The 22,846-nt window shown below is 45.5% G+C and overlaps 5 protein-coding genes across 5 annotated transcripts; 2 read left to right on the top strand and 3 right to left on the bottom strand.

The window, feature by feature from the left end:
- Window positions 1-146: 146 nt before the first annotated feature.
- LOC127767942 (uncharacterized) lies at window positions 147-2,894 on the bottom strand. The gene is made up of 5 exons (XM_052293432.1): window positions 2,382-2,894; window positions 2,114-2,212; window positions 1,845-1,889; window positions 847-984; window positions 147-736 (listed from the first exon to the last, which is right to left on the bottom strand). Exons 1-5 carry the CDS (start codon window positions 2,877-2,879, stop codon window positions 398-400), a joined length of 1,119 nt encoding a protein of 372 aa, XP_052149392.1. The 5' UTR covers window positions 2,880-2,894; the 3' UTR covers window positions 147-397.
- Window positions 2,895-9,566: 6,672 nt separating this feature from the next.
- Window positions 9,567-10,408, top strand: LOC127765134 (probable pterin-4-alpha-carbinolamine dehydratase, chloroplastic). Its single transcript, XM_052289976.1, has one exon. It carries the CDS (start codon window positions 9,640-9,642, stop codon window positions 10,249-10,251), a length of 612 nt encoding a protein of 203 aa, XP_052145936.1. The 5' UTR covers window positions 9,567-9,639; the 3' UTR covers window positions 10,252-10,408.
- Window positions 10,286-11,155, bottom strand: LOC127765135 (pectinesterase inhibitor 12). Its single transcript, XM_052289977.1, has one exon. It carries the CDS (start codon window positions 11,082-11,084, stop codon window positions 10,473-10,475), a length of 612 nt encoding a protein of 203 aa, XP_052145937.1. The 5' UTR covers window positions 11,085-11,155; the 3' UTR covers window positions 10,286-10,472.
- Window positions 11,156-14,079: 2,924 nt separating this feature from the next.
- On the top strand, window positions 14,080-19,786 carry LOC127768074 (uncharacterized). Its single transcript, XM_052293590.1, has 9 exons — window positions 14,080-14,368; window positions 14,463-14,590; window positions 14,683-14,754; window positions 14,868-15,013; window positions 15,099-15,213; window positions 15,286-15,366; window positions 15,809-15,946; window positions 19,288-19,375; window positions 19,539-19,786. The coding sequence occupies exons 1-9, from the start codon at window positions 14,161-14,163 to the stop codon at window positions 19,661-19,663; spliced, it is 1,101 nt and encodes a 366-aa protein (XP_052149550.1). The 5' UTR covers window positions 14,080-14,160; the 3' UTR covers window positions 19,664-19,786.
- Window positions 19,756-20,972, bottom strand: LOC127768073 (ribose-phosphate pyrophosphokinase 1-like). Its single transcript, XM_052293588.1, has one exon. It carries the CDS (start codon window positions 20,942-20,944, stop codon window positions 19,796-19,798), a length of 1,149 nt encoding a protein of 382 aa, XP_052149548.1. The 5' UTR covers window positions 20,945-20,972; the 3' UTR covers window positions 19,756-19,795.
- Between the last annotated feature and the right edge of the window lie 1,874 nt (window positions 20,973-22,846).

Here is a 22,846-nt window from a genome sequence, read left to right as displayed (position 1 = left end):
AGTATATATAGCCAAGATTGAACTCCTCTATCTACCTATATAGAAATAGAAGTATATATACTGTTGACAGAAGAAGAAGAAGAAGAAACTCTTCTAGTATGTACTATAACAGTATAAGTGAATAAACCTCTGAAACATCATCATCACTTATCAGACCACATAAAGATGAGCAGGTAAACAGTTGAACATGGCAACTTTAGTTTCTTTCTTTACACAGTAATCCCCTTTTCTTTAGGGTAATACTACTACATGTCAGGGGCTATAACATGCCTGATTCTAATCTAGTTTCCCTTTCTTTTATGTCCTCTATAAGAAACAAAGATACTCCAGAAAGGAATCGGCAATGAGCACAAGAACCGACCAACCGACTGAAAGTGAGTGAGCGAGTGAGTGATACCTAAGGAACACCACTGCTGGTGCTTCTCTTCACCTTGAAATACACAGGGTCTCGCAGCACCTTCACGGTTACATTGCTCCACACGTCTGTGCTGGTCGACAGCAGTGCCATTTCCTCAGCAATCGCCATGTCCTCGGGCACAACAGACCCAAACACAGTGTAGGCTCCTTTCCACTCCCCATGGTTTGCTAAGCTGATCAAGAACTCCGGCCCTGATCCAACCCATGCAACCGATCCTCTTCTCAGTGCTGGGCAGGCTTCTTTCGCTCTCTCCTTAAAGGGTAAACCATCGACTTCCAGTGTCCCTTGAAGCAAGGCATACGGTGGACCATATGCAGCCTAGTCACACAAAAACAAGGGGCATTAGGGTATAATTGTTGTCACCAACAAGTCCAAACCCAAATGTGACATTGGAACCCCTTTCATGCAATCGATCATAGAAGACATACATTTTTTATGTGGTCGCCTTTTGCATCCCACAAATTCCCACGGCCTTCAGCTCGATAAAATCTGCATCCAGCGCAGTTCCGCAAGCCCAGAACCTCAATGAAATAGTCCACAGAATGGGGTGCACAGCCAGGCAGCAACTAGATGCAAAGAAAGTATATTAGAAAGGGAAGACATGGTGAAAAATCGCAGATACAGTATAATTCCATTCAACTCAAGTGGATTATCCAGAAGACAGAATTAGAACTACCTGCACAAAATGTCAAGAAATTACCATCCAAACTTCTTGACAGAGCAACCTGGGCTAACAGCATAATCTCTAATGATCGATATTCACTTGGCAGCTTAGCGGTCTTACATTAAATGCATGTATGGTTTTACTCTTAGACACATATTAAATTCATAATCTCATGTGTTTGCCATGGCTCTCTATATAGCCAAACAATCCATGTAGCAAATGTAACCCCAGTGCATTATTTGTTGTTGCCAATTCTCAACAAGCATGTACCATGTTCTCAGTAGAACAGATTGGAACAAACAATATTCTATAAAAACCCCTGATGGGCAGAGGAGAAGCAACACGATTAGCACACCATATCTTTGTTGGCTTGAATGAATGCTTAATGAGTAAACAAAAAATGTGTCAGATTCATGGAAAGAAAAGTAAATGACACTACACCACTCTGCCAGCTTCCCTATCTCTACCTGCATCTAATGTTCTTGTTGACAAAAGATATCTACCTTGTGGCCATTCTATTAAAAAGGGGTTTTACATTGCCCAAAGGTAAGTGCACAATACTGAAAATGAGATACATGTAGAAAAATATGCAAATAAAATAATTGCTAAGAGAAATCTTAGATCAGTGGATGCAACTATAGCTGTATATGGCCCCGGGCCCCGGTGCACAGCATTTTACATGTAACATTCTTGATTCGGTGATTGAACACTAAAGAAGATTCAAAATATTGTTGCCTTGTTGTAGAGGCAAAGAGCACTTACTTGAATACGAATGGTCCCAAGGTTTGTTTCCAGGCCCACAATGCCCTGCATTATTAAATTATAAATCTCTGAATTAATCATGGTATGAATTGGTGGTACATTTTTGTTTGTTTGAAAGCATAAGGAAACAAGCGTTCCAAACTTGTAGGCAAGGTGATACACACACATTCTCTAGTTGGATTGGAACCAAAATATTTCAAATTAAGCAGAGGCAGGGAGCACATGAAACAGCTGGGATTTGAAGGGAATCAGGCGAGACAGACACTAACCTCTCCTTTTGCGAAGACTAGACCAGAAGTCCACATAACATCATCTCCCTTTGCAACAACAGAGGGTGCCATCACATCCTTTTGTTTCTTCAGCCAGCACTGCATTGCAAGCAGGCGAAAGGGGATTATATAATATCATATTAGTATATGCAGGAGTAGTGAGTGACTAAAACTGAATTTGGGGTTTGGTCATACAGAAATACTCCTATTATAGCTACTCCAGTAGAAATGGAGAATGAATAGTCAGTGGGTGGGTGGGCGAACGGACCTCCCCGAACCTTTGGCCGCATCTTTTCTTGTCCCCGCAGAAGACCCAGGAATCGCAGCGGCAGTCGTCGGCCTTGCACATGGCCTTGCAGGATTCGCAGCACGCGGCGGCGGAGAGCAGGCGGTGGTCGGAGCCCCACTTGACCGCCGGACCCCACAGCTCGAGCCCCTCGAGGCCCCTGCAGCAGCCGTCATCCGTCGGCGCCACCGCCATGGAAGATGATGCGGTGGTAGCCCGCGAAGCGGAGGGGAAGGACGAGTAGGCGAGGGCGAGTAGGGTGGCGGCGGCGGCGATGAGGATCACAACCAGGATGGCGCGGGCGCCGCGTGGACCGTCGGATGGGCGACGGGAGAAGGGCACGGCGGAAGGAGGCATTGCCGTACGCCTCGCCGGCGCCGCCCGCCGGCGCCGAGATCTCTCTCGTGTCGTGTCGTGTCGTGTCGTGGCGAGGCGTGCCGTCACGAGTTGACTTGCCCCTACCCCTTGTCTACCCAACATATAATAAGGAATGTATATTCGCCATATGAAATACTACTCCTTATGAGGGAGTTTTTATGAAGAAGTTACTATTTCACATTTTACATCTTGATTTTTCTCATCTATAAATAATTTACAAGTTTAAGTTTTGACTGCAAATTTCATATGGCGTCAAAACAAATGTAAATATATTAGTTTGTTGGACTATTTCGCACCTTAGATCTATGGGTGGGTAGGATTACAATGGGTTGGATTGGACACATATAGAGCAAAAATAACATCGATCTGATATGCAATCTCTTTGTCAGACCCAGACACAATAGCCATAACTGCCAGATACCGGTGACCATGCCCAATAGTGGCAGCCGTAGCTTTAAAGGATGGGTATTCACTCAACATTTTTTTTTGAACGAGCATTTACTCGACAATTACAAATGTCATATCCTTATGTTTATTGAGTTAAAATCTAGATTTTTTGGACAATTGGCTACTAGATAGGAGTGGCATGAGCTAAGAACATAGAAGGAATGGATTTGTTAAGAAAATAGAAGTCAATAATGAAGTATTATGTCCAATTTAGTGCATATCTCCGCTATCAAGCTTGATGCACATTAATTGATAAGGTGAGTTGCTTGATCATTAGTAATATCGGTTCGAACCTTTTTGCATTAAGTGAGGACAAAAGCGCAAGGGTATTACAATATAGGTGTGGTCCAACTGAATAAGTTCGCCAAATATCGTTTTTGGGGCCCTAGGGATCATACGGATCCCCGATCCCCTTCAGCCCTTCCCCTCGTTGCTGACATTAATGCAAAGAAATGGAGGAGGAAGGGGACCAGGTAGCGTGGTGATCCAAAGTTCTGGGCGTCGACCCATGAGGCATGAGAGGCGATAATATGCTTAGTTGTTGTATATACTACCAGTGGCATAGCCAGAATTTTCTCAAGCCTAGGGCTTAACCAGTATAATGTACATAATTTATCTTTATCTTCCATGTTTTGAGGTTTTGAAATGTAAATTTTAATGGATATTTAGGCTTAGGAGTAGGGCAGCAACCCTAGCTACCCTACCCCTGTTTCCGCCACTATACACTAGTAAGGGTAGGGATTCTCGTTGGTCTCTAACTTTTAGGGTTAATTGAATTCATGCCATTAGAAATATGTCGGTTTTGAAATATGCTACTAGTATTAACGATTTAGTAACATTGCCATTATAATTTTACATATATTTGAAATATGCCACTATTTTTCCCTTGGATTCACATTGCCCTTTTCCCCCTTATTCCTTCTTCCACTTTCTGCTTTCTCCCCTCTTTTCTCTTCTACAATGTGAGAAATCGGTGATTTGGCTCGGCGCCAATAGCAGCAAGCATGACCAACGATGGACATGGCCGCTATAGTCACCGCATCCTCCCTTTTTGGCGCTCCTTCACCCGGGAGGTCTGTGTCTCGCGCCACCGCCATCCTCCTACTGTTCGGAGCTCCACACATGATGACGATGTCGCCACGGGGCCCTTGGTCGTCGCCGCTGACAGCATCTCTCTCCCCTTCCTTAATCCCTCTGCACGGCTAGCAAGGCAGAGATGAGAAGAGGGATGCCGATGCGTGATGGAGAAGCGACGACGGCATACCAGACCCAATCACCTCTCCTCTTTAGCCGAGATCCGGCCACCTCTTCTCATTGTGAGAAGTCCTAGGCGACGACGACGACTGTCGAGGAGTGATCCTCTCTAGCCGGTGATCGAGAGACCCCCCCTTTTTGTGAGTTCGGCCGGGGGAAAGGGCGCGCTGATCAAGAACGTATATCCGCCTAGAGTCTTCCGAGACCGCCCGTGAGAGCTGGGATTATACAGGTTCGGGCCGCTATGGAGCGTAATACCCTACTCCTGTGCGTGGGATTTAAGGTTGAGTGTTACCAAGGTTCCTAAACTCCAGGGAGCACTCTCACTCTTCTTCTCCCAGGGCTTAGGCTTACTGAGAATCGTCCCTTTTTTAGGTGGGCAAGGTCCTCCTTTTATAGTTCAAGGGGATACCACATGCACCGCCTCTACCTACTCCTTCACGGGAGGGGGACCCACTCCGCTTGGATCGGACCACCATTCGTGCCTTCGCCCGGAAGCTAAGCAGTCGTCCGTCCTCGAGTGGGGGCCCAGCGCCGCCCCCCGCCTGACACTGGGGACACCCTTGTCATTCCCCTTTAAATGAATGGAGACTTTTAGCGGTCCATCTCACGTGGGGGGGGCTCCAGACGATGCATTGATGGGACGGGGCATACCTGCCCCTACTCCGCCGAGCATAGGGCGGAACGTGGGGGCACCGCCGCCCGTCCGATCGGACGTGACCGGCGACAGGCCGGTCACAATCCGGTCACGCCCGATTGACGTGGGTCAATCGGGCAACGCCGCACATCCAACCTCACCGCATTAAATGCGGTGAGGGACGGTTGGGGCGCTGCGCATTGATGGCGGTTCAGCCTGGGTCTCCGCCCCACTGTAGGATCAAAGAGGCCGACTAGAGGGGGGTGAATAGGCGGTTTTAAAACTTAATGGCACTTAAACAAAACTAACCTAAGTTGCTAGGTAAGGTGAGGTGCAAGGTTAACTAAGCAACTAAGTTAAGTTTTGCAAACCAAAGCATTAGTAGCTTGAGCATCGAGATGTAGGCATTTCTCTTGCCCACTTGTTGGAGCACGGTCATCCAAAGCATGAGAAAAGCCCACATCTACAATCCACCATATTTTTGGGCTCATGGCCCTAAAATAAGAAAACATGTGGATTTTCCATTGTGCATAATTTGTGCCATCAAACATAGGAGGGTCACCACCCGTGTGTACTATATCTCTAGAAGCCATCCTTTTCTCTCGGAACGGTTAAGTCCACAAAATGAGAGACCAAGCTCTGATACCACTTGTAGGATCAAGGAGGCCGACTAGAGGGGGGGTGCATAGGCGGTTTTAAAACTTAATGGCACTTAAACAAAACTAACCTAAGTTGCTAGGCAAGGTGAGGTGCAAGGTTAACTAAGCAACTAAGTTAAGTTTTGCAAACCAAAGTGATATGGGCTCAAATATGTCTCTATGAATGTAAATAGCACAAATGTAAATGCAACAAATAAATGAGACAAGAGACAAGGAATTTTTCACCGAGGTTCGGAAACTCGCCGGTTTCCTAATCCCCGTTGAGGCGAGCCCAACTCCACCGCTCAACCACGAAGCCACCGCACGCCCCCTTCGTCAAGGGGTGGGCAAGGCGGGAGCCGGCCCACGGAGAGGACTACCCAAGCCTCGATCACTCGGGGTAGTTCTTCCTTCACTCCGAAGGTGGTGAACTCCAAACCACTCACAAACGGTGCCGGGCCTCCTCCACAATCTTCTCGGAGAGGTCACCGGGCAACACCTCCACAAGCCGTTTAGGAGGCGGCAACCTCCAAGAGTAACAAGTCTAGGATGCTTGCCGAGTATGATCAAGTGCCACACTAGCTATAACAATGAAGCAACGCACTTAGATTGGCTTAACTCACTCTCTAACACCTCACTAGATAAACTAAGTGCACAAGGGTGTGAGAGCTCTTGGAAGGGTTCAAGATAATGCAATGGAGTGCCAAAACCTTACCCTTGCTGCTGGGGAATGGGTATATATACCCCCAACCACCAAAACTAGCCGTTGGAACTGAAATCCCCAACTTTGTGCTCTGCCGGTCAGACCGCCGTTGTGAGGCCGGTCAGACCGGACTACTTTGTAATGGCTAGAAAACTAGCCGTTACAGGGCAATCATTGAGCCCACTCAACCTGGCCGGTCTGACTGCAGTGTAGTGCCCGGTCAGACCGTCCACGGCTCGGTCAGACTGCCGTCGGCTCGGTCTGACCGGTTGCGGCTCTGGCAGCTCTGTATCGCCACCAAAAACCAGACCAGTGCAACAGACCAGTGGGGCCGATCAGACCGGCCTTACCACGCCGGTCAGACCGGCTAACAGACCCAGTCAGACCGGCCTAAGGCTCACGGTCAGACCGTAGGTCACTTTTCAGCTCAACCGACCGTTAGTAAAACGGCGATATCTCTTGACTCGGGTCTCGGAATTTGGCGTTCTTGGACTCTATGGAAAGCTTATTCAAAGGGCCATCCAACCCATGAAAAATCCATCCAAGAAACACAACTTAAGTCAAGGATAAAGGGCTCACACTCCAAAGGATATCCACCGGACATACCCACAAGATGTCACTCACTCCTATTAGACATGCCCATTTCTCTCTTGTTTTAGGACTTGAGAAAACTCATCACACTTGGTTAGACAAGCCCACAAAATGCACCTACATGCATATGAACTAATATGGCACAAGATCATCCACAAGCTCGCTTCATAGACCCCTCTTGATAGTACGGCGCCTATCTAGCAAATCCGGTCTACACCAAACACCAAGACCGGGAAAAGACTAAGAAAACATTCTTAGCTACATTATACCTTTGCCTTGCGCCATCCATCTTGGGGTCAAGCTTGAGTCGAGATCAACACTTGTGACCATCCGGTTGAACCATGTTTATGCTGAGGTCTTGTCCATCCTTTGTCAAGACTTTATTCTCATCACAAGCTTGACTTCATTCTTGCCAACATGACGATGTCCTTGGCTTGGTGACCACTAACCCATGGTGTCATTCATTAGCCTCATCGTAGTGGGACCTATTCCTTTTCACACCTCAAAGGAGAACATTAGTCTCAACAAATCGGTTGTCATCCTTCACTTGATGACCAACCGGTTGCATATGAAAGATATGGATATGTTTGTTGAGTATTCATTAACATCACAAGTGTCATATACTCGTATGCAAGCTCAAGTGCAAAGATCAGATATAAATAATAGGTGAACAACATGGATCTAGAACATGCACAATAAATGTATAGGATTTGCTCCCCCTAAATATATGCATACAAATAAATATACAAGAGATGCAAGTGTATGCATAATTAGAGAATGACCAATGGGGGTTTATCCTATACATATAGAGAAGGCATATGTAGTAATGATGTAGACCAACATAAAACATATACCTTCATGATCTTCATGTTCTCAATGTAAATGAGACTAAATAAGATAACATTCGAGTAAACATTAGTCTCACACTTATATATCAATAACATGGAAATCATATATATGAACCTATCAAAAAGTAGGAGATAAGAAGTGGTACATATCGTTTTATCTCCATACATTTCATCCTTGTCATGATTAAGGTCCATCACAAAAGAATGCATGTCTTCCACATCTCATTATCGGGAAATAACCTAGTAGACAACTTATGCAAAAGACAGGTTAATCCCATAAACATCGGTTTATCATCTATCACCAAAGTAACAATTACACAAATTGTTTAATCCAAGATCTTTCAATCTTTTCTCTCTTTGGTGATGGATAATAACCCGATATAAACAATATAGAGAGATGAGATGAAAAATGATTTCAAATCAAGATAGAAATCTTATAATAAACAAAATATAAAATAAGCTCCCCCTCAAGATGTGCATACATATGGATATGAAGGAACGCATATGCACATAATCAATAAAGATCAAATAGGAAGCTCACACTATATTTTGGATCCACAAGAGAGACCTAGTTAGAGTATGTGAAGTTTAATACATACCTCTCATCATTTTTACTTCCATATCCAAATGAGACTAGTCAAAGAAAGGCTCATAAAAACGTTAGTCTCATATAATTAGATTTGTCATTAATCACCGAAACCAAATTAAGGCACTTAAACTTACACCCACTCATCCCCACCCCCCCCCCCCGCCACGTGGCGGTCGGGCGAGGGCCTCGGGGAGAGGCAGCACGAGGGCCCGAGGGGTGTGACGTGGCACCCCGAGGCCCCCTGGCTGCCTCTGTGTCGTCCGAGATGTGGGGGGAGAGCCAGGCTATAGGGCCGCGTGGCTGGACGGGAAGGAGACTTCCCCATACTTCGCATACCCCCGGACCCATATCACCGACAACGACGATGTCGAAGCAACGAGGACCGAGGAAAGAGCGGCTGCTTCTCCTCTCTGGCGAGCTCGTGCACCTTCCTTCCAACCTCCCTCATCGCACTCACGTTGCCTGATGTACCCTCATAGCCTCCTCCGTCTAGCAGCTGCCCAACGCGCTCCAACTCGCCGTCAACGACCACCTTGGTGCTTGACGCGACAAGGCCGACCTTTGTGAAGAGCCCCGGGTGGACCTACCCGGTGCTCTCCGGCACCTTGAGCTCCCAGGGCAACATAGCGGGCGTACATTAATGACATGTTTCGAAACTTGCATAATTTTAATGGTATGGATCTAATTAACCATATTTTTTAAGAGTGCGCTAGGAATAATATTCCAGAGGTACGAGGGTTGTGATGTATGACGTGTATATTATCTTCCGTGAAAAGGGAAAAAAATACACGAGGAGTTGCTTTTCCTGTCAATGTTTGTTTGTGTAATGTTGTTATACTTTGAATAGTCAACCATTTGGATTGATGCTAGTGGTGCTTTGGTGTTGTGAAATGTAGCCCTTCTTTCTGTCGAAGGTAGTCCAGTAGTAGTGGATGTTTGAAGAGAGAAAAAAATGTGTGGCCGGCTGATGAAGGACAAATGGAGGAAGGGGCTAGAAGAATGGTACTACTGGAAGGGACTAGAAGGAAGGAAGTGGGGGGTGCGTGGGCCCATGGGCCTGTGTGGCGATGACGATAAAGGATGAGGCTCGCTGCTGGAGTGGAGTGGTGGACTGGTGGCTGCAGCTGTTCCTCATCGCCATTCCAATCCAATCCAATGGCGCTCACCAACCACATCCTCGCGCCGGCAGCCGCAGCAGCCTGCTGCTTCGGACGGCGGGTTCCTCTGCCGCCGCCTCATCAGCTCGCCGTGCGGAGGAAGCAAAAGAGCTTGGTGGTGGCCATGGCCGACCTGCTGGGCGACTTTGGCGCGCGCGACCCCTTCCCGGAGGAGATCGAGAGCAACTTCGGCGAGAGGGTGCTGGGCAACGTCGACACCCTCCACAACATCCTCATCCCCACGCTCTCCGTGCTCTCCATCGCGCGCCTCCCCCTCGAGCCTAACCCCGCGCCCGTCGACGCTGCCGACGCCCGCCGCCTCCTCCACAAGGTGGTTGGCTGGCGCCTCCTCGACGACGCCGACGGCATGCGTCTGCAGTGCGTCTGGAAGGTCAGGGACGAAGCCTGCGGCCACGAGCTCGTCGCCAGGATCAACGCCGCGGTTGACGGCGCCCCGGCCACCGTCGTCTTCGAGGCCCCCAACCAGGTCAGGGCCGAGCTGCAGACGCCCTCCGCCGGCGGCCTCACCGTCAATGACTTCATCGTCGCGGCTCGCATAGACAAGGTCAAGACGGTCGACCTTATCCCCAAGAAGAGAGTCTGGGCCTGATTCTTCATTCACATATATCCCCTTAATCAATCAATCAACCAATCAATCAATTAGTAGTATCTTTTTTTTGGCTTTCAATCGCTTGTGGAGTAGTACACTACTACGGAGTAGTTGTTGTTTTGAATTTATAAAATATTTAGTAGTCTTTCAAAGCAAAGGCACCGGCAGAATTTGTGCCCAAAACCAAAAAACAAATAAAAAGGGATGATATGATATTAAATTTATGGGTATTGGCTCTGTTGGGGAGCCTTGGCTGCAGCAGCCGCAGCCGCAGCCGCAACCAGAGCTGGATTATTGTTGACGTTGACGAGGCAGGTGATAGCCTTAGCTATGATGGCGATCTGGATGGTGTCGGCGGTGAGCTGGGCCAGCGGCTGCTGCAGCGGGACGCCGATCTTGGCGAAGGCGGCGTTGCACTTCTGCGTCAGGGACAGGGCCTCGTCCAGCTTCTTCTCCCCGACGTCGTAGGCGCGATTGTTGATCACGTCGTGCGCGCTGGCAAAGGCGAAGCCCACGCCCCGGTACTGCTTCGCGCACTCCGCCAGCGCTGGCTTGATGCCCGCCGTGCTTGCCCCGGCCTCTAGCTCCTTTATGTCATCGGCGGCGAGGTCCGCCTTGTCCACGCCCACCAGGGTTGCCGCCTTCGCAAGCCCCCACGCGTCCGCGTCGCGGTGGTGCCCCAGCTGCGACAGGCACATCGCCAAGTGGACGCGCTTGTCGCTGGCGGCCGCGTCACTGCAGGTGCTCTCCACCGTCGCGTCCACGCCCATAGCGGCCGCGCTCAGGCTCACGGAGATGGCCACCACGGCGGCGAGGGCCTTGCTCATTCTCATTCTTGCTCTCCTCCTTTTTCTTTCTATCTGTGAGCATCTATTTCTTTGTTTTTTTTTGTTTTAAACAAGACATGTGTGGACGAACACCCATGTATAGATGGAGAGATCCACGCGGGCGCCAACAAGTGTGTGGTCGCATGCGGCAGCCCGCCCAAGGGCACTCCCGCCAATTTAGGCACTACTAATTTTGTTTTCTTCTCAAACGAATTCAACAAGCACAAAAACCATACATCATTTAAATTATTACTTTGCGACATAAAAAGTATCAACTCTCTAAATGCCACTTTTAAATTTGTAAAAAGGTCCAAATACCCTCCGAATAAAAACTTTCGATAAAAATCCTTTTACCACCTTAAAATTTAAAATTGGACGCCAATCCTTGCTATACCATTCGTATTACCCGTAGGATGATTTTGCATATTAATATATTTTACGTATCTCATCCATTTATATCATAGCGATGTCACACTTTTATTATATTGGTACTCTTCTATAAGTCAGCGAGCAAGGAAGTGAAAAGAAATATTTAAATAAAGATTTTACCATATATGCACAATGTGTATGTCACGTCATCAAACTTATCCAACGTACATATAAATTTGATAAAAAAACACTTTGCAAACCCGTCTTAGGAGTTTATATGAATGGTAGTGCAAAGTTTGGGAGTTGAATATCCGGTTTAAAGTTTAGGTGCTAAATGGACTTCGAATTAATGTTTTTTGTAAGGGGGGAGGGGATTGGGTATTTGGACTTATTCCTTTACGTTTTTATCGTTGGACAAATAAGAGTTCTTAATATATTTTTTGCCACTCTTGTCTATGTGGCATGACACATCTACGTGTCAGCATGGATTGGTGATACGAAATGACTGTTTTACCCTTGGTAGGTTCTTTCTCCCTCATTTCCCTTCTTTTCTTGTCGCGCGTACGTTAGTTGGTAATTTCCTTCATGGGCGATTGCAATACAACTGAATGGGCTCATCTTCTTCTTCCTCCTTAACCTTGTTACTCTTCCTCTTCTACCCTCTCCATTCTCTCCTTGTAAGACTATAGTTGAATTAATAGAATTATCTTTTTTTTACCTTCCTGTGTTTATAATTCATATACTACTTTAGTAGATATATGCTTTATAAATATAATATACTTTATTTACATGTTTCACTTGATTAGACTAGTCATCTATGGTACGATAACGATCCAATGACCTTGATAGGCTGCTCTAGCTCTAACTTTTCCATCCATATAGTGGGAGTTCTAGGGGAATTAATGTCATTATTTACTAGCATAAGTATGGTGCTTAGGTAAATGCCATTGGATGCAGATATGTCCCATGAAAAGTGAGGCCAGTCCGTCTTTTGTACTCCTCCAATTCGGGTATGACGTAAGAGTGCGTAAATTCTATAACCACGCTAGCAGATCAGCAGGGAGTATTCTCTCGGTAGTACATGGGTGCCTAGAACTAAGTCCTAGCCTTGTAAGCTTGTATGTGTTAAGTGTATACTTAGACATTAGGAATATAGAAGTACAATTATATCATAGTTCTCTTATGTCCTTTTTCACTATACTAATTATTTAGAAATGAATCTTTTGTGTGCCACATATTTCTATTTTTAACCGGAATAAAAAAGTTCAAAAAACACCAAAACATGATTTTTGGACATATTAGAATGTATTCGGTGCATTCGTGGCAAAAACTCACTTCGTGACTCGCGAGGTGAACTTTTGTCAATTAATGTCGATATTGGCACACGCGGGTGCGATGTTATATACCGGAATTAAAAAGTTCAAAAAGCATAAAACATGATTTTTGAACATATTGGAGTGTATTGGGTGCGTTCGTGGCAAAAACTCACTTCGTGACTCGCGTGGCAAACTTTTATCAATTAATGCCGATATTGGCACACGTGGGTGCGTTGTTTTTATCTGGAATGAAAAAGTTCAAAAAGCACCAAAACATGATTTTTGGACATATTGGAGTGTATTGGGTGTGTTCGTGGCAAAAACTCATTTCGTGACTTGGCAATAGAAGCATCCGGATAATAGAAGTGGATTTTGATATTTTAGAAGTTGTCTCTATAGTCTAAGGGAAGTTAAGTAAAATTTTGATCATATATGTGAATGGATCATCTGGGGACTAAAATACATCTAAACGAAATCTTAGTTAAATTATAAGATTCCGACGTTTACACTATGGTGGGTTAATTATAGATTGATTTATGATGTATAAACTATATCTTTACAACGCCACCTTCTCTGCAGAAACATACATATGATAGGAAGAGATCGACAGGAGACCCCACAGGATTGCGCAGTGGTGAAAACGGGAGCACAGTAGGGATCGATGGCGATTGGACTCCACAAGGAGATCTTGATGACGTGCGCGGAGAGTGCGACGATGCTGCCATCACTGATCTGGCTCTGGCCAACACGTCACGACACGAGCGAAAACTGGAGGGGGCAGGCGCGGTACGGAGTAAATACGTATTATCCGCATCCGTTAGATTTGTCCAATGATGAATGAGTAAATAGACTTTGTGAATTATAGAGCAGATGATGCTGTCTCTCTCCATATCTTCATTTTTTTTTCTTTCTTCTTTCTTGTTAGTGGACGTCACAGCCTCTCGTGGCCTTGGAGCCCAGCGCAGACATGAGAAGAGGCTGGCCTTCAACGATTTGGTAAAGTCCGATACAACTCCCTCAAATCCCTCATTCGCTAAAATGGGTATATGAACCACTCGAACCGTATAAAAATGACTCACTTGGTGGTATTGATGGTTTTTACTGACATGGCGTCCACATGACAGCCTAGTTATTAAAGAAAAGGATGCCACGTTAGAGAAAATAACTATCGAAATAGTAAGGGAGGAGTCGGTTTACATGGTTTTAATGGTTGGAGGATTGGTTATGTTGGTTTTGGGGTTGAGGATACAAATATTTAGGGAGTCCAATTGGACCTTTTCCTCAACAAAACTTTGTAATCAAATCCAAGACCAACCCAGTCCAGGCTCCAGCCCAGCATCCCGTCGACTCGATGATATACCAGCAAAAGGGAAGTGTGAGCAGGCGGCGGCGGAGCCATGCCGATGCCGTCGCGGGCGCGGCGCAGGTCCAAATCCCGGTGGCCTCTCGGCGAGCCCCCTCCCGGCCTCTTCCCCGCTAGGGACGACCTCCTCCGCCTGCTCGCCGTCGTCTCCATCGCCGCCGCAGCAGCCGCTGCCTGCAGCCTTCTCAACCGCCGCCCCAAACCCTTGTGCGACAGCGGCGGCGCCGCCTATACCCACCATGGTGACTCACTCACTCACTGCTTTCTCGATCTCTCGCGCGTATTCCGTTTCTTTTCCTTTGGCTAGCTGTAGCTGATTATACTAATAATACGCAGATTCATGCCAACCATGCCCTCCCCATGGACGATGCGTAGACGGAAACCTGGAGTGCGTCCAGGGATTCAACAAATATGGCAACCTGTGCATAGAGGATGGGCTGGTCAGCCAAACTGCTACCAAGATTGTACTGCCCCTTTGCTTGCTCTCTTGTTCCTTTCCCTCTCATTTTGCTATGCATACCTTCCTTTTACTGCTTCTCCACATATGTCTATATAGTCACAGTTGCTAGAGCGGAGGATCTGCGATCCATATGCCCGTGCTTTATGTGGCCAACCTGCCAAAATCTTGGTCTGTTTTCGTTTTACTGCTCCCCATCCTCATCTTCTTCATTACGACTATGTCCCCCCCCCCCCTGCTTTCCATGCCCTCATCCTCGTGTACTTCTGTTGCCTCGCTTTCAGTTCCAAGAGCTCGATATCTTAAACATGGCTGATGAGCTGTTATCCAAGGGTTTTGTTGGCCTAAGTCAGGATGGAGCTAAGGTTGCAAAAATTAAGGTTCTGGACAGTGCGCGGGCCTTCTTTGAGAAAACATTCAGCTCCGACGGGTATGCTTCACCACTACTTCTCCCCCTATCTCTGACTATATGTACGCTATCTTTACGTATGTGCTGTTTCCCCTTTCTTGTTTAGAGTCGAAGAGTTTAAATGTCCAGACCTGGTTGCCGAGCTTTATAGGCCCCTGACCTGTCAAATTCGGCAATGGATCTCAAGAAATATCATGTCTGTGACAGCCTTTGGTGTCCTGGTACGTCTATAGCATTACCATCTTAGTCATGCAGTTTGCTTAAAGGCAGTTCAATTGATTATTGTACCCAAGTTTTCAGCACTGCTCTGGATTCTTTGGAGTATTTACAAGAGACAAGCATTGTCAAAGAGGGCCGAACAAATATATGCTCAGGTATGAAATTCCTCTCTCTCTCTCTCTCTCTCTCTCACTCACACACACACACACACACACACACACAATTCTTCCAGTTCTTTATCCCATGACGAAGGGTTATTTGCTGCTAATTTGCATAAAACGACAAAGTCTGATTAACCGTATAGTAAACGTTGTTCTTGCTGTAAGCTATAGCTGTTATTGTTTTTTGTTGGCAAAATTTGATTGGAGTTACTGCAGTACTAGCATTCACTTTTCTGGCGCAATTCACTTGTACGTCAGTAGTTCCACCATCTCTTTCACCTTTTCCAAGCATGAGGGAGGTGGTGGCTGTGGGGAAAGGTGGATACTTTCCTTTGTCCAAAAAAAAGTAGTAAATCATTTGTTTGTTGCATTTTAATTTTTCCATAACTTCTTTGGACCTTCTTGTATTTGTCTTTTGCCTGTTCTCATACAATAGGTGTGTGAGGTCCTTGAAGATAATGCCATAGATGCAAAGATTGGCAACTCTGAATGTGAGCCTTGGGTGGTCACGTCTTGGCTGCGAGATCATCTGCTAGTCCCACAAGAGAGAAGGAATGCTTTCCTTTGGAAGAAGGTAATTACTTTGCAGTATATTCCACTCAATACATAGATTTTGACCTGTATTGATTAGCATTACCCAAATTCGAATTCTTAAAGGAAAGTTCCATGGAGCTACAATTTTTCTGTACATGTTTTATATTAGTAGATGAAAGTACGTCATATTTTCGAGCATCTGAAGCAATAATTCAAACATTTAAAATGTTTAGAAGCAACGTTTAAACAATGGGGCACAATAAAATTCAATAAATTTGGTTTCTTTGGATAACCGATTAGGTTACTGTGTAGTATTTGAGAAGACACTTGTACGCGTTACATTTTATTTTTTGATGGCGACAAGTTAAATTTCACATTTTTAGTCCTAGGTGTTCATCATTACCTACACAGCTTTTTCTTCGGTTGCTCCCATGGTATTTTGTTCTTTGACCACCGTCGCTGTTGGTTCAGTACACGTAATTTTCAGTTTGTTTAGAGAGAAAAAAAAATAATTTTTTTTTCCTCTGCCCAGGGAAATAAAATAAAAAAAATGTGCGGGCGTGCCAGTGTACTAAGTACACAAAAAAAAATAAAGTGGACGAAGGAAAAATGCATTTTATTATAATTCTCGAAGAATTACAAAAATACAGAATCCTTGGTCAAATACGCTCCACGGCCCATAAGCAAGGTGGATCTGACTTGGCGATTGTGATCTCCTGGTTCCCGGGGTCTCGGAAGACACCCGGTTAATTACTCTCGCGGGTTAAACCCGTGAGATACCTCCGATTAAGCTACGCTGGTCGTCGTCGTCTGTCTTCGCTTCACGTTCTCCCATGCATGATGGTGATGGTGATGTAGATGTGTGTGAGTGGGCGCCGGCGGTATTCGCGGCCTCGTCGGTCCGCACGCCGGTGTTGGTGACGTTGTCTTGGTGTCGACTCCGCCCGCCCTGCCGTCTAGCCTCATCGGCCTTGGACGACGTATTGGTTTATATTGTTGTTGAAGACATGCATGGAATTGTGTAGCTTGGATGACCCGACGACGTAGAAATTGCATCGGAATTAGATTATAAAAGTAAAATGATCAACGCGAATAATAGCCGAATTGGTCGTGGCTTGGAAGTTTAATATGGAGCAGCCCCAAATGAGTATGAATCTGCAAACTCATTTTTGCTTGTCACCGTGTACAGTAGCATGCATGCATGTCTTGTTTTGTTGGCTTGCCACCGTATACAATAGCATGCACAAGACAGTTAGCATCCGCGACATAGGACGGCTCTGCGGCGTAGCGCCCTGGCGGCTGCCTCGACTCCCTTTGGCGTGCTCCGGTGAGGCAAAATGACAAAAAAACCTTCTCCGGCAAGCAGCGGATGATGGCGAGCATCGCTTGGCAGCGTTGCGTCGTCTACGGACTCAGGCGGCTCGACGACGTCCCCGACAACTCCGACGAGATGGCTTGCGACGTGGCTGGAGCTGGTGACGCCTTGCGGGCACCGAGTAGTGACGCTCCGGCCGGCATTCTCCTCGAGCAACCAGCCGATGAGTTCGAAGAAGATGGTAACGTCGACGAGAGCGAGCGGACGTCAGTGATGTAGTGTAGGGGAGGCTGCGACCGGCAAGGCGACGACGTCCAACGTCTCGGTGACATCACATCGCCAGGTAAAGACGTCGTGGGATAGAGGTTGTGGCCGGCGAGGCAAGGACTTCGCGGCAGAGGTAGATGTGTCGCCGGCGACCGACATCTCTGATGAGAGGGAGCGACGCGATCTCCGGCCGGCAGTGCCTCCGACAGACGGAGAGGACGCTATCTCCAGCATGCCGGGCATCACCAGAAACTCGCCTCGTCGCCGTGTTGTGCATGCATGACGATCTGAACAGAAAAGCAGGAAAAACAAAAGAAAGCTAATAAGCTATACCCATGGCAATGGCTGAGTACATGCTCCGGCGATCGTCTCCTTCTCCGCGCGCCTCCTCGCCGGACGCCGAGGCACTGTGGCCAACATCACCGGCCGCCGAGCGCACGTGTTCCCGCCGGACGCCGAGATTCTCCGGCCAAAATGGTGCGTGTCTCTCTCTCTGTGACTGTCGCGTGTGTGTATTCTGTCTGTGTGTTCCTCCGTTTCTGTGTGTCCGTTGTGTGAAATGGCATGGCCTTTTATAGTGAAGAAAGGCGGTTCCAGCCAGTACGTGCATGGCTCGATCAGTGCATGCGTGATCAGCCAATTGCCTAATTTAGCGATTAGCATTTCTTTCCATATGCTCTGTGATTCTTCCAATTAACCGAGATCCTTATTCGGCATGATTCCGTCTGAGTTACACTGGCCGATCTCCTTTCCAATTTGGAATGATACAGAGGGATCATTTTCCTCATATTCGTATATGCGTGCAATCTGTATATGGTGTGGAATTCTCCTGTCAGAGCAATTTCTGGTTTCTAAGCATACGTGCGTGTCCATGGTTTCCATGGAATCATCGATAGGAAATCAACTGCCGGCAAATGACGTGATTATTGCTCTCTAATGATGATTCTACAGTGGCATGCTTCCAAAATCAATCCACCGTCATTTCTTCTTTTCGTCAGTGATATCGTTTATAGCTGTGCTGCCATTTATTCTACCATCTATTCCATGCATATATTTATATATTCTATCCTGGCTGAAATACATCATTAAAAATATATATATATATATACACGTGAGTATATATGCACCCGTATATTAATTGGGCAGCACTGCACATGTCATATAACATTCTCATGTACGCCAGATTGTATCATTGGTGATAATTAATCACTAATTTTACTACTGTACTGTCATTCCCGGAATTAATATTTTGACGCACCCCATTTCTTATAAAATAAAAAAGGTGTACAAAATATCATCGAACACAGTTAAAAATGCTGTTGAGGGAATGGCTCAAGCAGCGCAACGTTGCAGCTTTATTTCTGAGTAGAAAGTTGACATGAGTCTCATCTTTAACTTATCAAAACTTGACTACTAAAAGGAAGCGTTGAGTGGGCATTAATCTTCTCATGATCATGTTTGCATTGAAAGATTAATGTCTAGTACTAGTTTCTTGATGATGTGGAGTTTATGAAAACTATCCCTAGTGTCTTGGGTTGGAACTGGCCTTATATGGCACTAGAAGTATCTTGGGAAAAGGAGAAACACACTGCCCCTAATTTATTGACAAGTGCATTGTCCTAGGCTCAATATATGTACTAGTATATGGGCATAATAGAGAAGTAACAAAATTGCCTCAGCAAGTCGTAGCCTCATTGGTCTAACCTTGTAATTTATATAGCACTGCTGCTGAAAATTTGTCATTTCACTCTCCATTGTTGGTAAACTAATTTCCCTTTCTCTGTTGTATTGTGGCATAGGTGGAAGAACTAATACTGGAAGATTCTCGCATAGATCAATACCCGAAAGTGGTCAAGGGAGAGTCGAAAGTTGTTTATGAGTGGCAAGGTACAAACATGGCTCCTGCTTTATTAGTTCCACCAACTAATAAAGCAGAGAAGTATTGACCTGTTTGACAGATAATGTGGTGCTATTTTTATTTCGTCGAGTATGCTATCTTATTAGATGTTGTTTTGTGGTTATATACTTATATTGGTGTGTTTGCTTGCAGCGAGCGGCTCGCTCAGTGGAAAGAAAAAGGTTAAGAAGATGCAAGGTGTAGCAGCAGGCAAGTCAAGAGCCGATGGTGCAGCTGGCGGCGCCATAAAACTTGCTGAAGAACTGGATGCAGGCTAGCTAGAGCTGCCATGCGTTATGTATGTACAAATGTTTCTCAAGCTACTAGGAGAGTATATATCATGATGTATGCTTGGAATGTACTAAATTAATTGAGTTAATGGAGTACGTGGTGTATATGTATATGAATGGTCACTGGAAGATGCTACTGACAGAGCAGTCGTCGTGAACGCGCCAGATGGTCTCGCCGAGGAGATTGGCGACGGAGAGGACGGTGAGCTGGGGGAAGGTCCGGTGGTGAAGCACGGGGACGGTGTTGGTGACGATCACCTCCTGGAAGAGGCCGCTGGAGAGCCTGTCGACGGCGGGCGGGCTGAGCACGGCGTGGGTGCTGCAGGCGTAGACGGCCCTGGCGCCCTCCCTGTGCAGCAGCTCCGCTCCCTGGGACACCGTCCCCGCAGTGTCGATCATGTCGTCCACCATCACCGCCACCTTCCCCCTGACGTCGCCGATGAGGTGCACCACCTCCGACTGGTTGTGCCCCTGCCGCCGCTTGTCCACGATGGCCAGCGGCGCGTCCGACAGCTTCTTGGCGAAGGCGCGGGCCCGGGCGACGCCACCCACGTCCGGGGACACCACCACCACCTCGTCGGGGCAGATGGTCTTGCTGGCCAGGTAGTCCAGGATCACCGGCTGCCCGTACACATGGTCCACGGGGATGTCGAAGTAGCCGATGGACTGCCCCGAGTGGAGGTCGCAGGCCAGCACGCGGTGGGCGCCGGCCTCCGTGATGAGGTTGGCCACCAGCTTGGCGGCGATCGACTCCCGGCCGCCGCGCATCTTGCGGTCGGCGCGGGCGTACCCGAAGTAGGGCACGACGGCGGTGATGGTCTTGGCGGAGGCGCGGCGGCATGCGTCGATCATGATGAGGAGCTCCATCAGGTTCTCGTTTGCCGGCGGGCAGGTGGGCTGCACCAGGAACACGTCGCACCCACGCACGCTCTCCTGCAGCTGCACGTACAGCTCCCCGTCCGCGAACCGCTTGATCTTCACCCTCCCCAGCTCCATCCCCAGGTAGCACGCCACCTCCTGCGCCAGCCTCGGGTTCGCCGTGCCGGAGAAGATGCGCAGCCGACCACCGCTAGAGCTCGCCTGCGCCTGCGATAGCGCTGGCACCGGGACCACGTCCGAGTACTGCCTGCCGCCGTAGGCCCCAGCCCCAGCCCCAGCCCCAACTGGAAGCAACAATCCCCTCTTTGACCTGCTGCTGCCACTGCTACTGCTGGTGGTGCCATGGCCGGCAAGCGAGCACGGCGCCGATATCTTGACGAAGAAGGCCATGGCCAACCACCGACGTATCCTCTCCACACAGCAGCATCTCGGTCGGATAAGAATCTATTATATTATTAAAGAAATAAAAAAATGAGCTTCCACGTTCGCTCCCATGGCCTAGAAATTCTCACATTAATTGGAGAAAAAGAAAAAGCAGAATCCATATAGAAATACAATTAGGAAATAACTGAAATTCGAAATTAAAAAATAAAAAATATTAGAAGAGGAGACTAGAATCAATATAGAAATACAATTAGGAAATAGTTGAAATTCGGAATTAAAAAATAAGGAATATTAGAAGAGAAGACTAGAGTCCATATAGAAATACAATTAGGAAATAACTGGAATTCTGAATTAAAAAAAGGAATATTAAAAGATGAGACTAGAGTTCATATAGAAATACAATTAGGAAATACCTAAAATTCAGAATTAAAAATAAGAAACATTAGAAGTAGAGTATAGAATCCATACAGGAATACAATTAGGAAATAATATAAATTTGTAATTAAAAATAAGAAATATTAAAAGTAGAGTATAGAGTCCATATAGAAATACAATTAGAAAATAATATAAATTTGTAATGAATATTAGAAGTAGAGTATAGAGTCCATATAGAAATATAATTAGGAAATAATATAAATTTGTAATTAAAAATAAGGAATATTAGAAGTAGAGTATAGAGTCCATATAGGAATTTAAAACTAACTAAAATTTGGAATAAACATAATAAAATTAAAAGTAGAGTTTAGAGTCCGTATAAAAATACAATTTACAAGTAACTAAAATTTGAAATTAAGAAAAACATGGGAAGAAGAGTTTAAGGTCAATATAGGAATACAAATATAGGAATACAATTTAGAAGTAACTAAAATTCAAAATTAAAAATTAAAGAATATTGAAAGATGAGTTTAGATTCCACATAGAAATACAATTAGAAATAATAAAAATTCAGAAATAAAAATAAATAATATTGAAAGAAGAGCATAGTGTTTATATAGAAATACAATTTACAGAAAATTCGGAATTAAAAAAAAGAAATATTAAAAGACGAGTCTAGAGTCTATATAGGAATATATATAATTTACAACTAACTAAAATTTGATATTAAAAATAATTAATAACTAACACGTATATAAAATATAATATGAATATTACACATTAGTAGTTTTTGTAAAGTTATTGCAAAATTTAAAATTATGTTGTCATTTCAATATATTTGAATAATATAATGAGAAAACATATATACTATTATATGAGAGAAAATATAATGATGCTAGCCGTGCAATCTGCGCGGGCCACCATGCTAGTTAACATAAAGACGATGAGAACATCCACTGCGCTTGAGGCCGGCCCACCAAGCTTCTGCCTCGCATATATTGATCTTTTGTCATTTTTCTTTTAGAAAAAAGAGAAACTCATAACTATTTTGTTATCACGCATGAAACGAGACACGCACCTTTTGTCACTATCATTTTTTCGCTTATGCTTGTACTTATCAGCCTTGAATTTCAACTTTAAATTTAGAGTTGATTTTGAAGGTTTTTCATTGAAGTTTATTTTTCAGCATTTGCTTTTAGATCACTAAAAACACGCATATAAAAATTCTATTCACATATTATTTTTCGTTTGCAAATATGCTGTTTGATGGCACCCATATGTAAAATGACTTTCCTCCAAATCTACTACATTCTTTTCCAAAATAATTACAATTCTAGATTGTTTAGCATATATTAAGGTTTAAGAAGAAAGACTAAGGTGTCCCTAATTAAATGTGTATAGGTAATAAAATGGTTGAAGGTAGAATTTTTTTTAATAATGGATTAAACCGGCTTCTACATCTGTTGAAGGTAGAATAGGAAGAAATTCAAATCAAAAGTGATTAATGGGATAGTTAATTAGTACTCTATTGTT

Source organism: Oryza glaberrima, chromosome 3 (assembly GCF_000147395.1).
Source record: "Oryza glaberrima chromosome 3, OglaRS2, whole genome shotgun sequence".
Lineage (NCBI taxonomy): Eukaryota > Viridiplantae > Streptophyta > Magnoliopsida > Poales > Poaceae > Oryza > Oryza glaberrima.
The sequence above is the reverse complement of the archived record's forward strand: the minus strand, read 5'-3'. Positions and strand labels throughout refer to the sequence as shown.

What these genes read in the sequence shown, in the direction of transcription:
- LOC127767942 (XM_052293432.1), bottom strand. Translation starts at nt 2,879, where the DNA reads ATGTTGGGTAGACAAGGGGTAGGGGCAAGTCAACTCGTGACGGCACGC. An exon ending in GCGGCCAAAGGTTCGGGGAG is followed by an intron (nt 2,213 to 2,381) that starts GTCCGTTCGCCC and finishes CTTGCAATGCAG; the next exon opens with TGCTGGCTGAAGAAACAAAA. An exon ending in TTGGGACCATTCGTATTCAA is followed by an intron (nt 985 to 1,844) that starts GTAAGTGCTCTT and finishes CTTTGCATCTAG; the next exon opens with TTGCTGCCTGGCTGTGCACC.
- LOC127765134 (XM_052289976.1), top strand. Translation starts at nt 9,640, where the DNA reads ATGGCGCTCACCAACCACATCCTCGCGCCGGCAGCCGCAGCAGCCTGC.
- LOC127765135 (XM_052289977.1), bottom strand. Translation starts at nt 11,084, where the DNA reads ATGAGAATGAGCAAGGCCCTCGCCGCCGTGGTGGCCATCTCCGTGAGC.
- LOC127768074 (XM_052293590.1), top strand. Translation starts at nt 14,161, where the DNA reads ATGCCGATGCCGTCGCGGGCGCGGCGCAGGTCCAAATCCCGGTGGCCT. An exon ending in CCGAACAAATATATGCTCAG is followed by an intron (nt 15,367 to 15,808) that starts GTATGAAATTCC and finishes CTCATACAATAG; the next exon opens with GTGTGTGAGGTCCTTGAAGA. An exon ending in ATGCTTTCCTTTGGAAGAAG is followed by an intron (nt 15,947 to 19,287) that starts GTAATTACTTTG and finishes ATTGTGGCATAG; the next exon opens with GTGGAAGAACTAATACTGGA.
- LOC127768073 (XM_052293588.1), bottom strand. Translation starts at nt 20,944, where the DNA reads ATGGCCTTCTTCGTCAAGATATCGGCGCCGTGCTCGCTTGCCGGCCAT.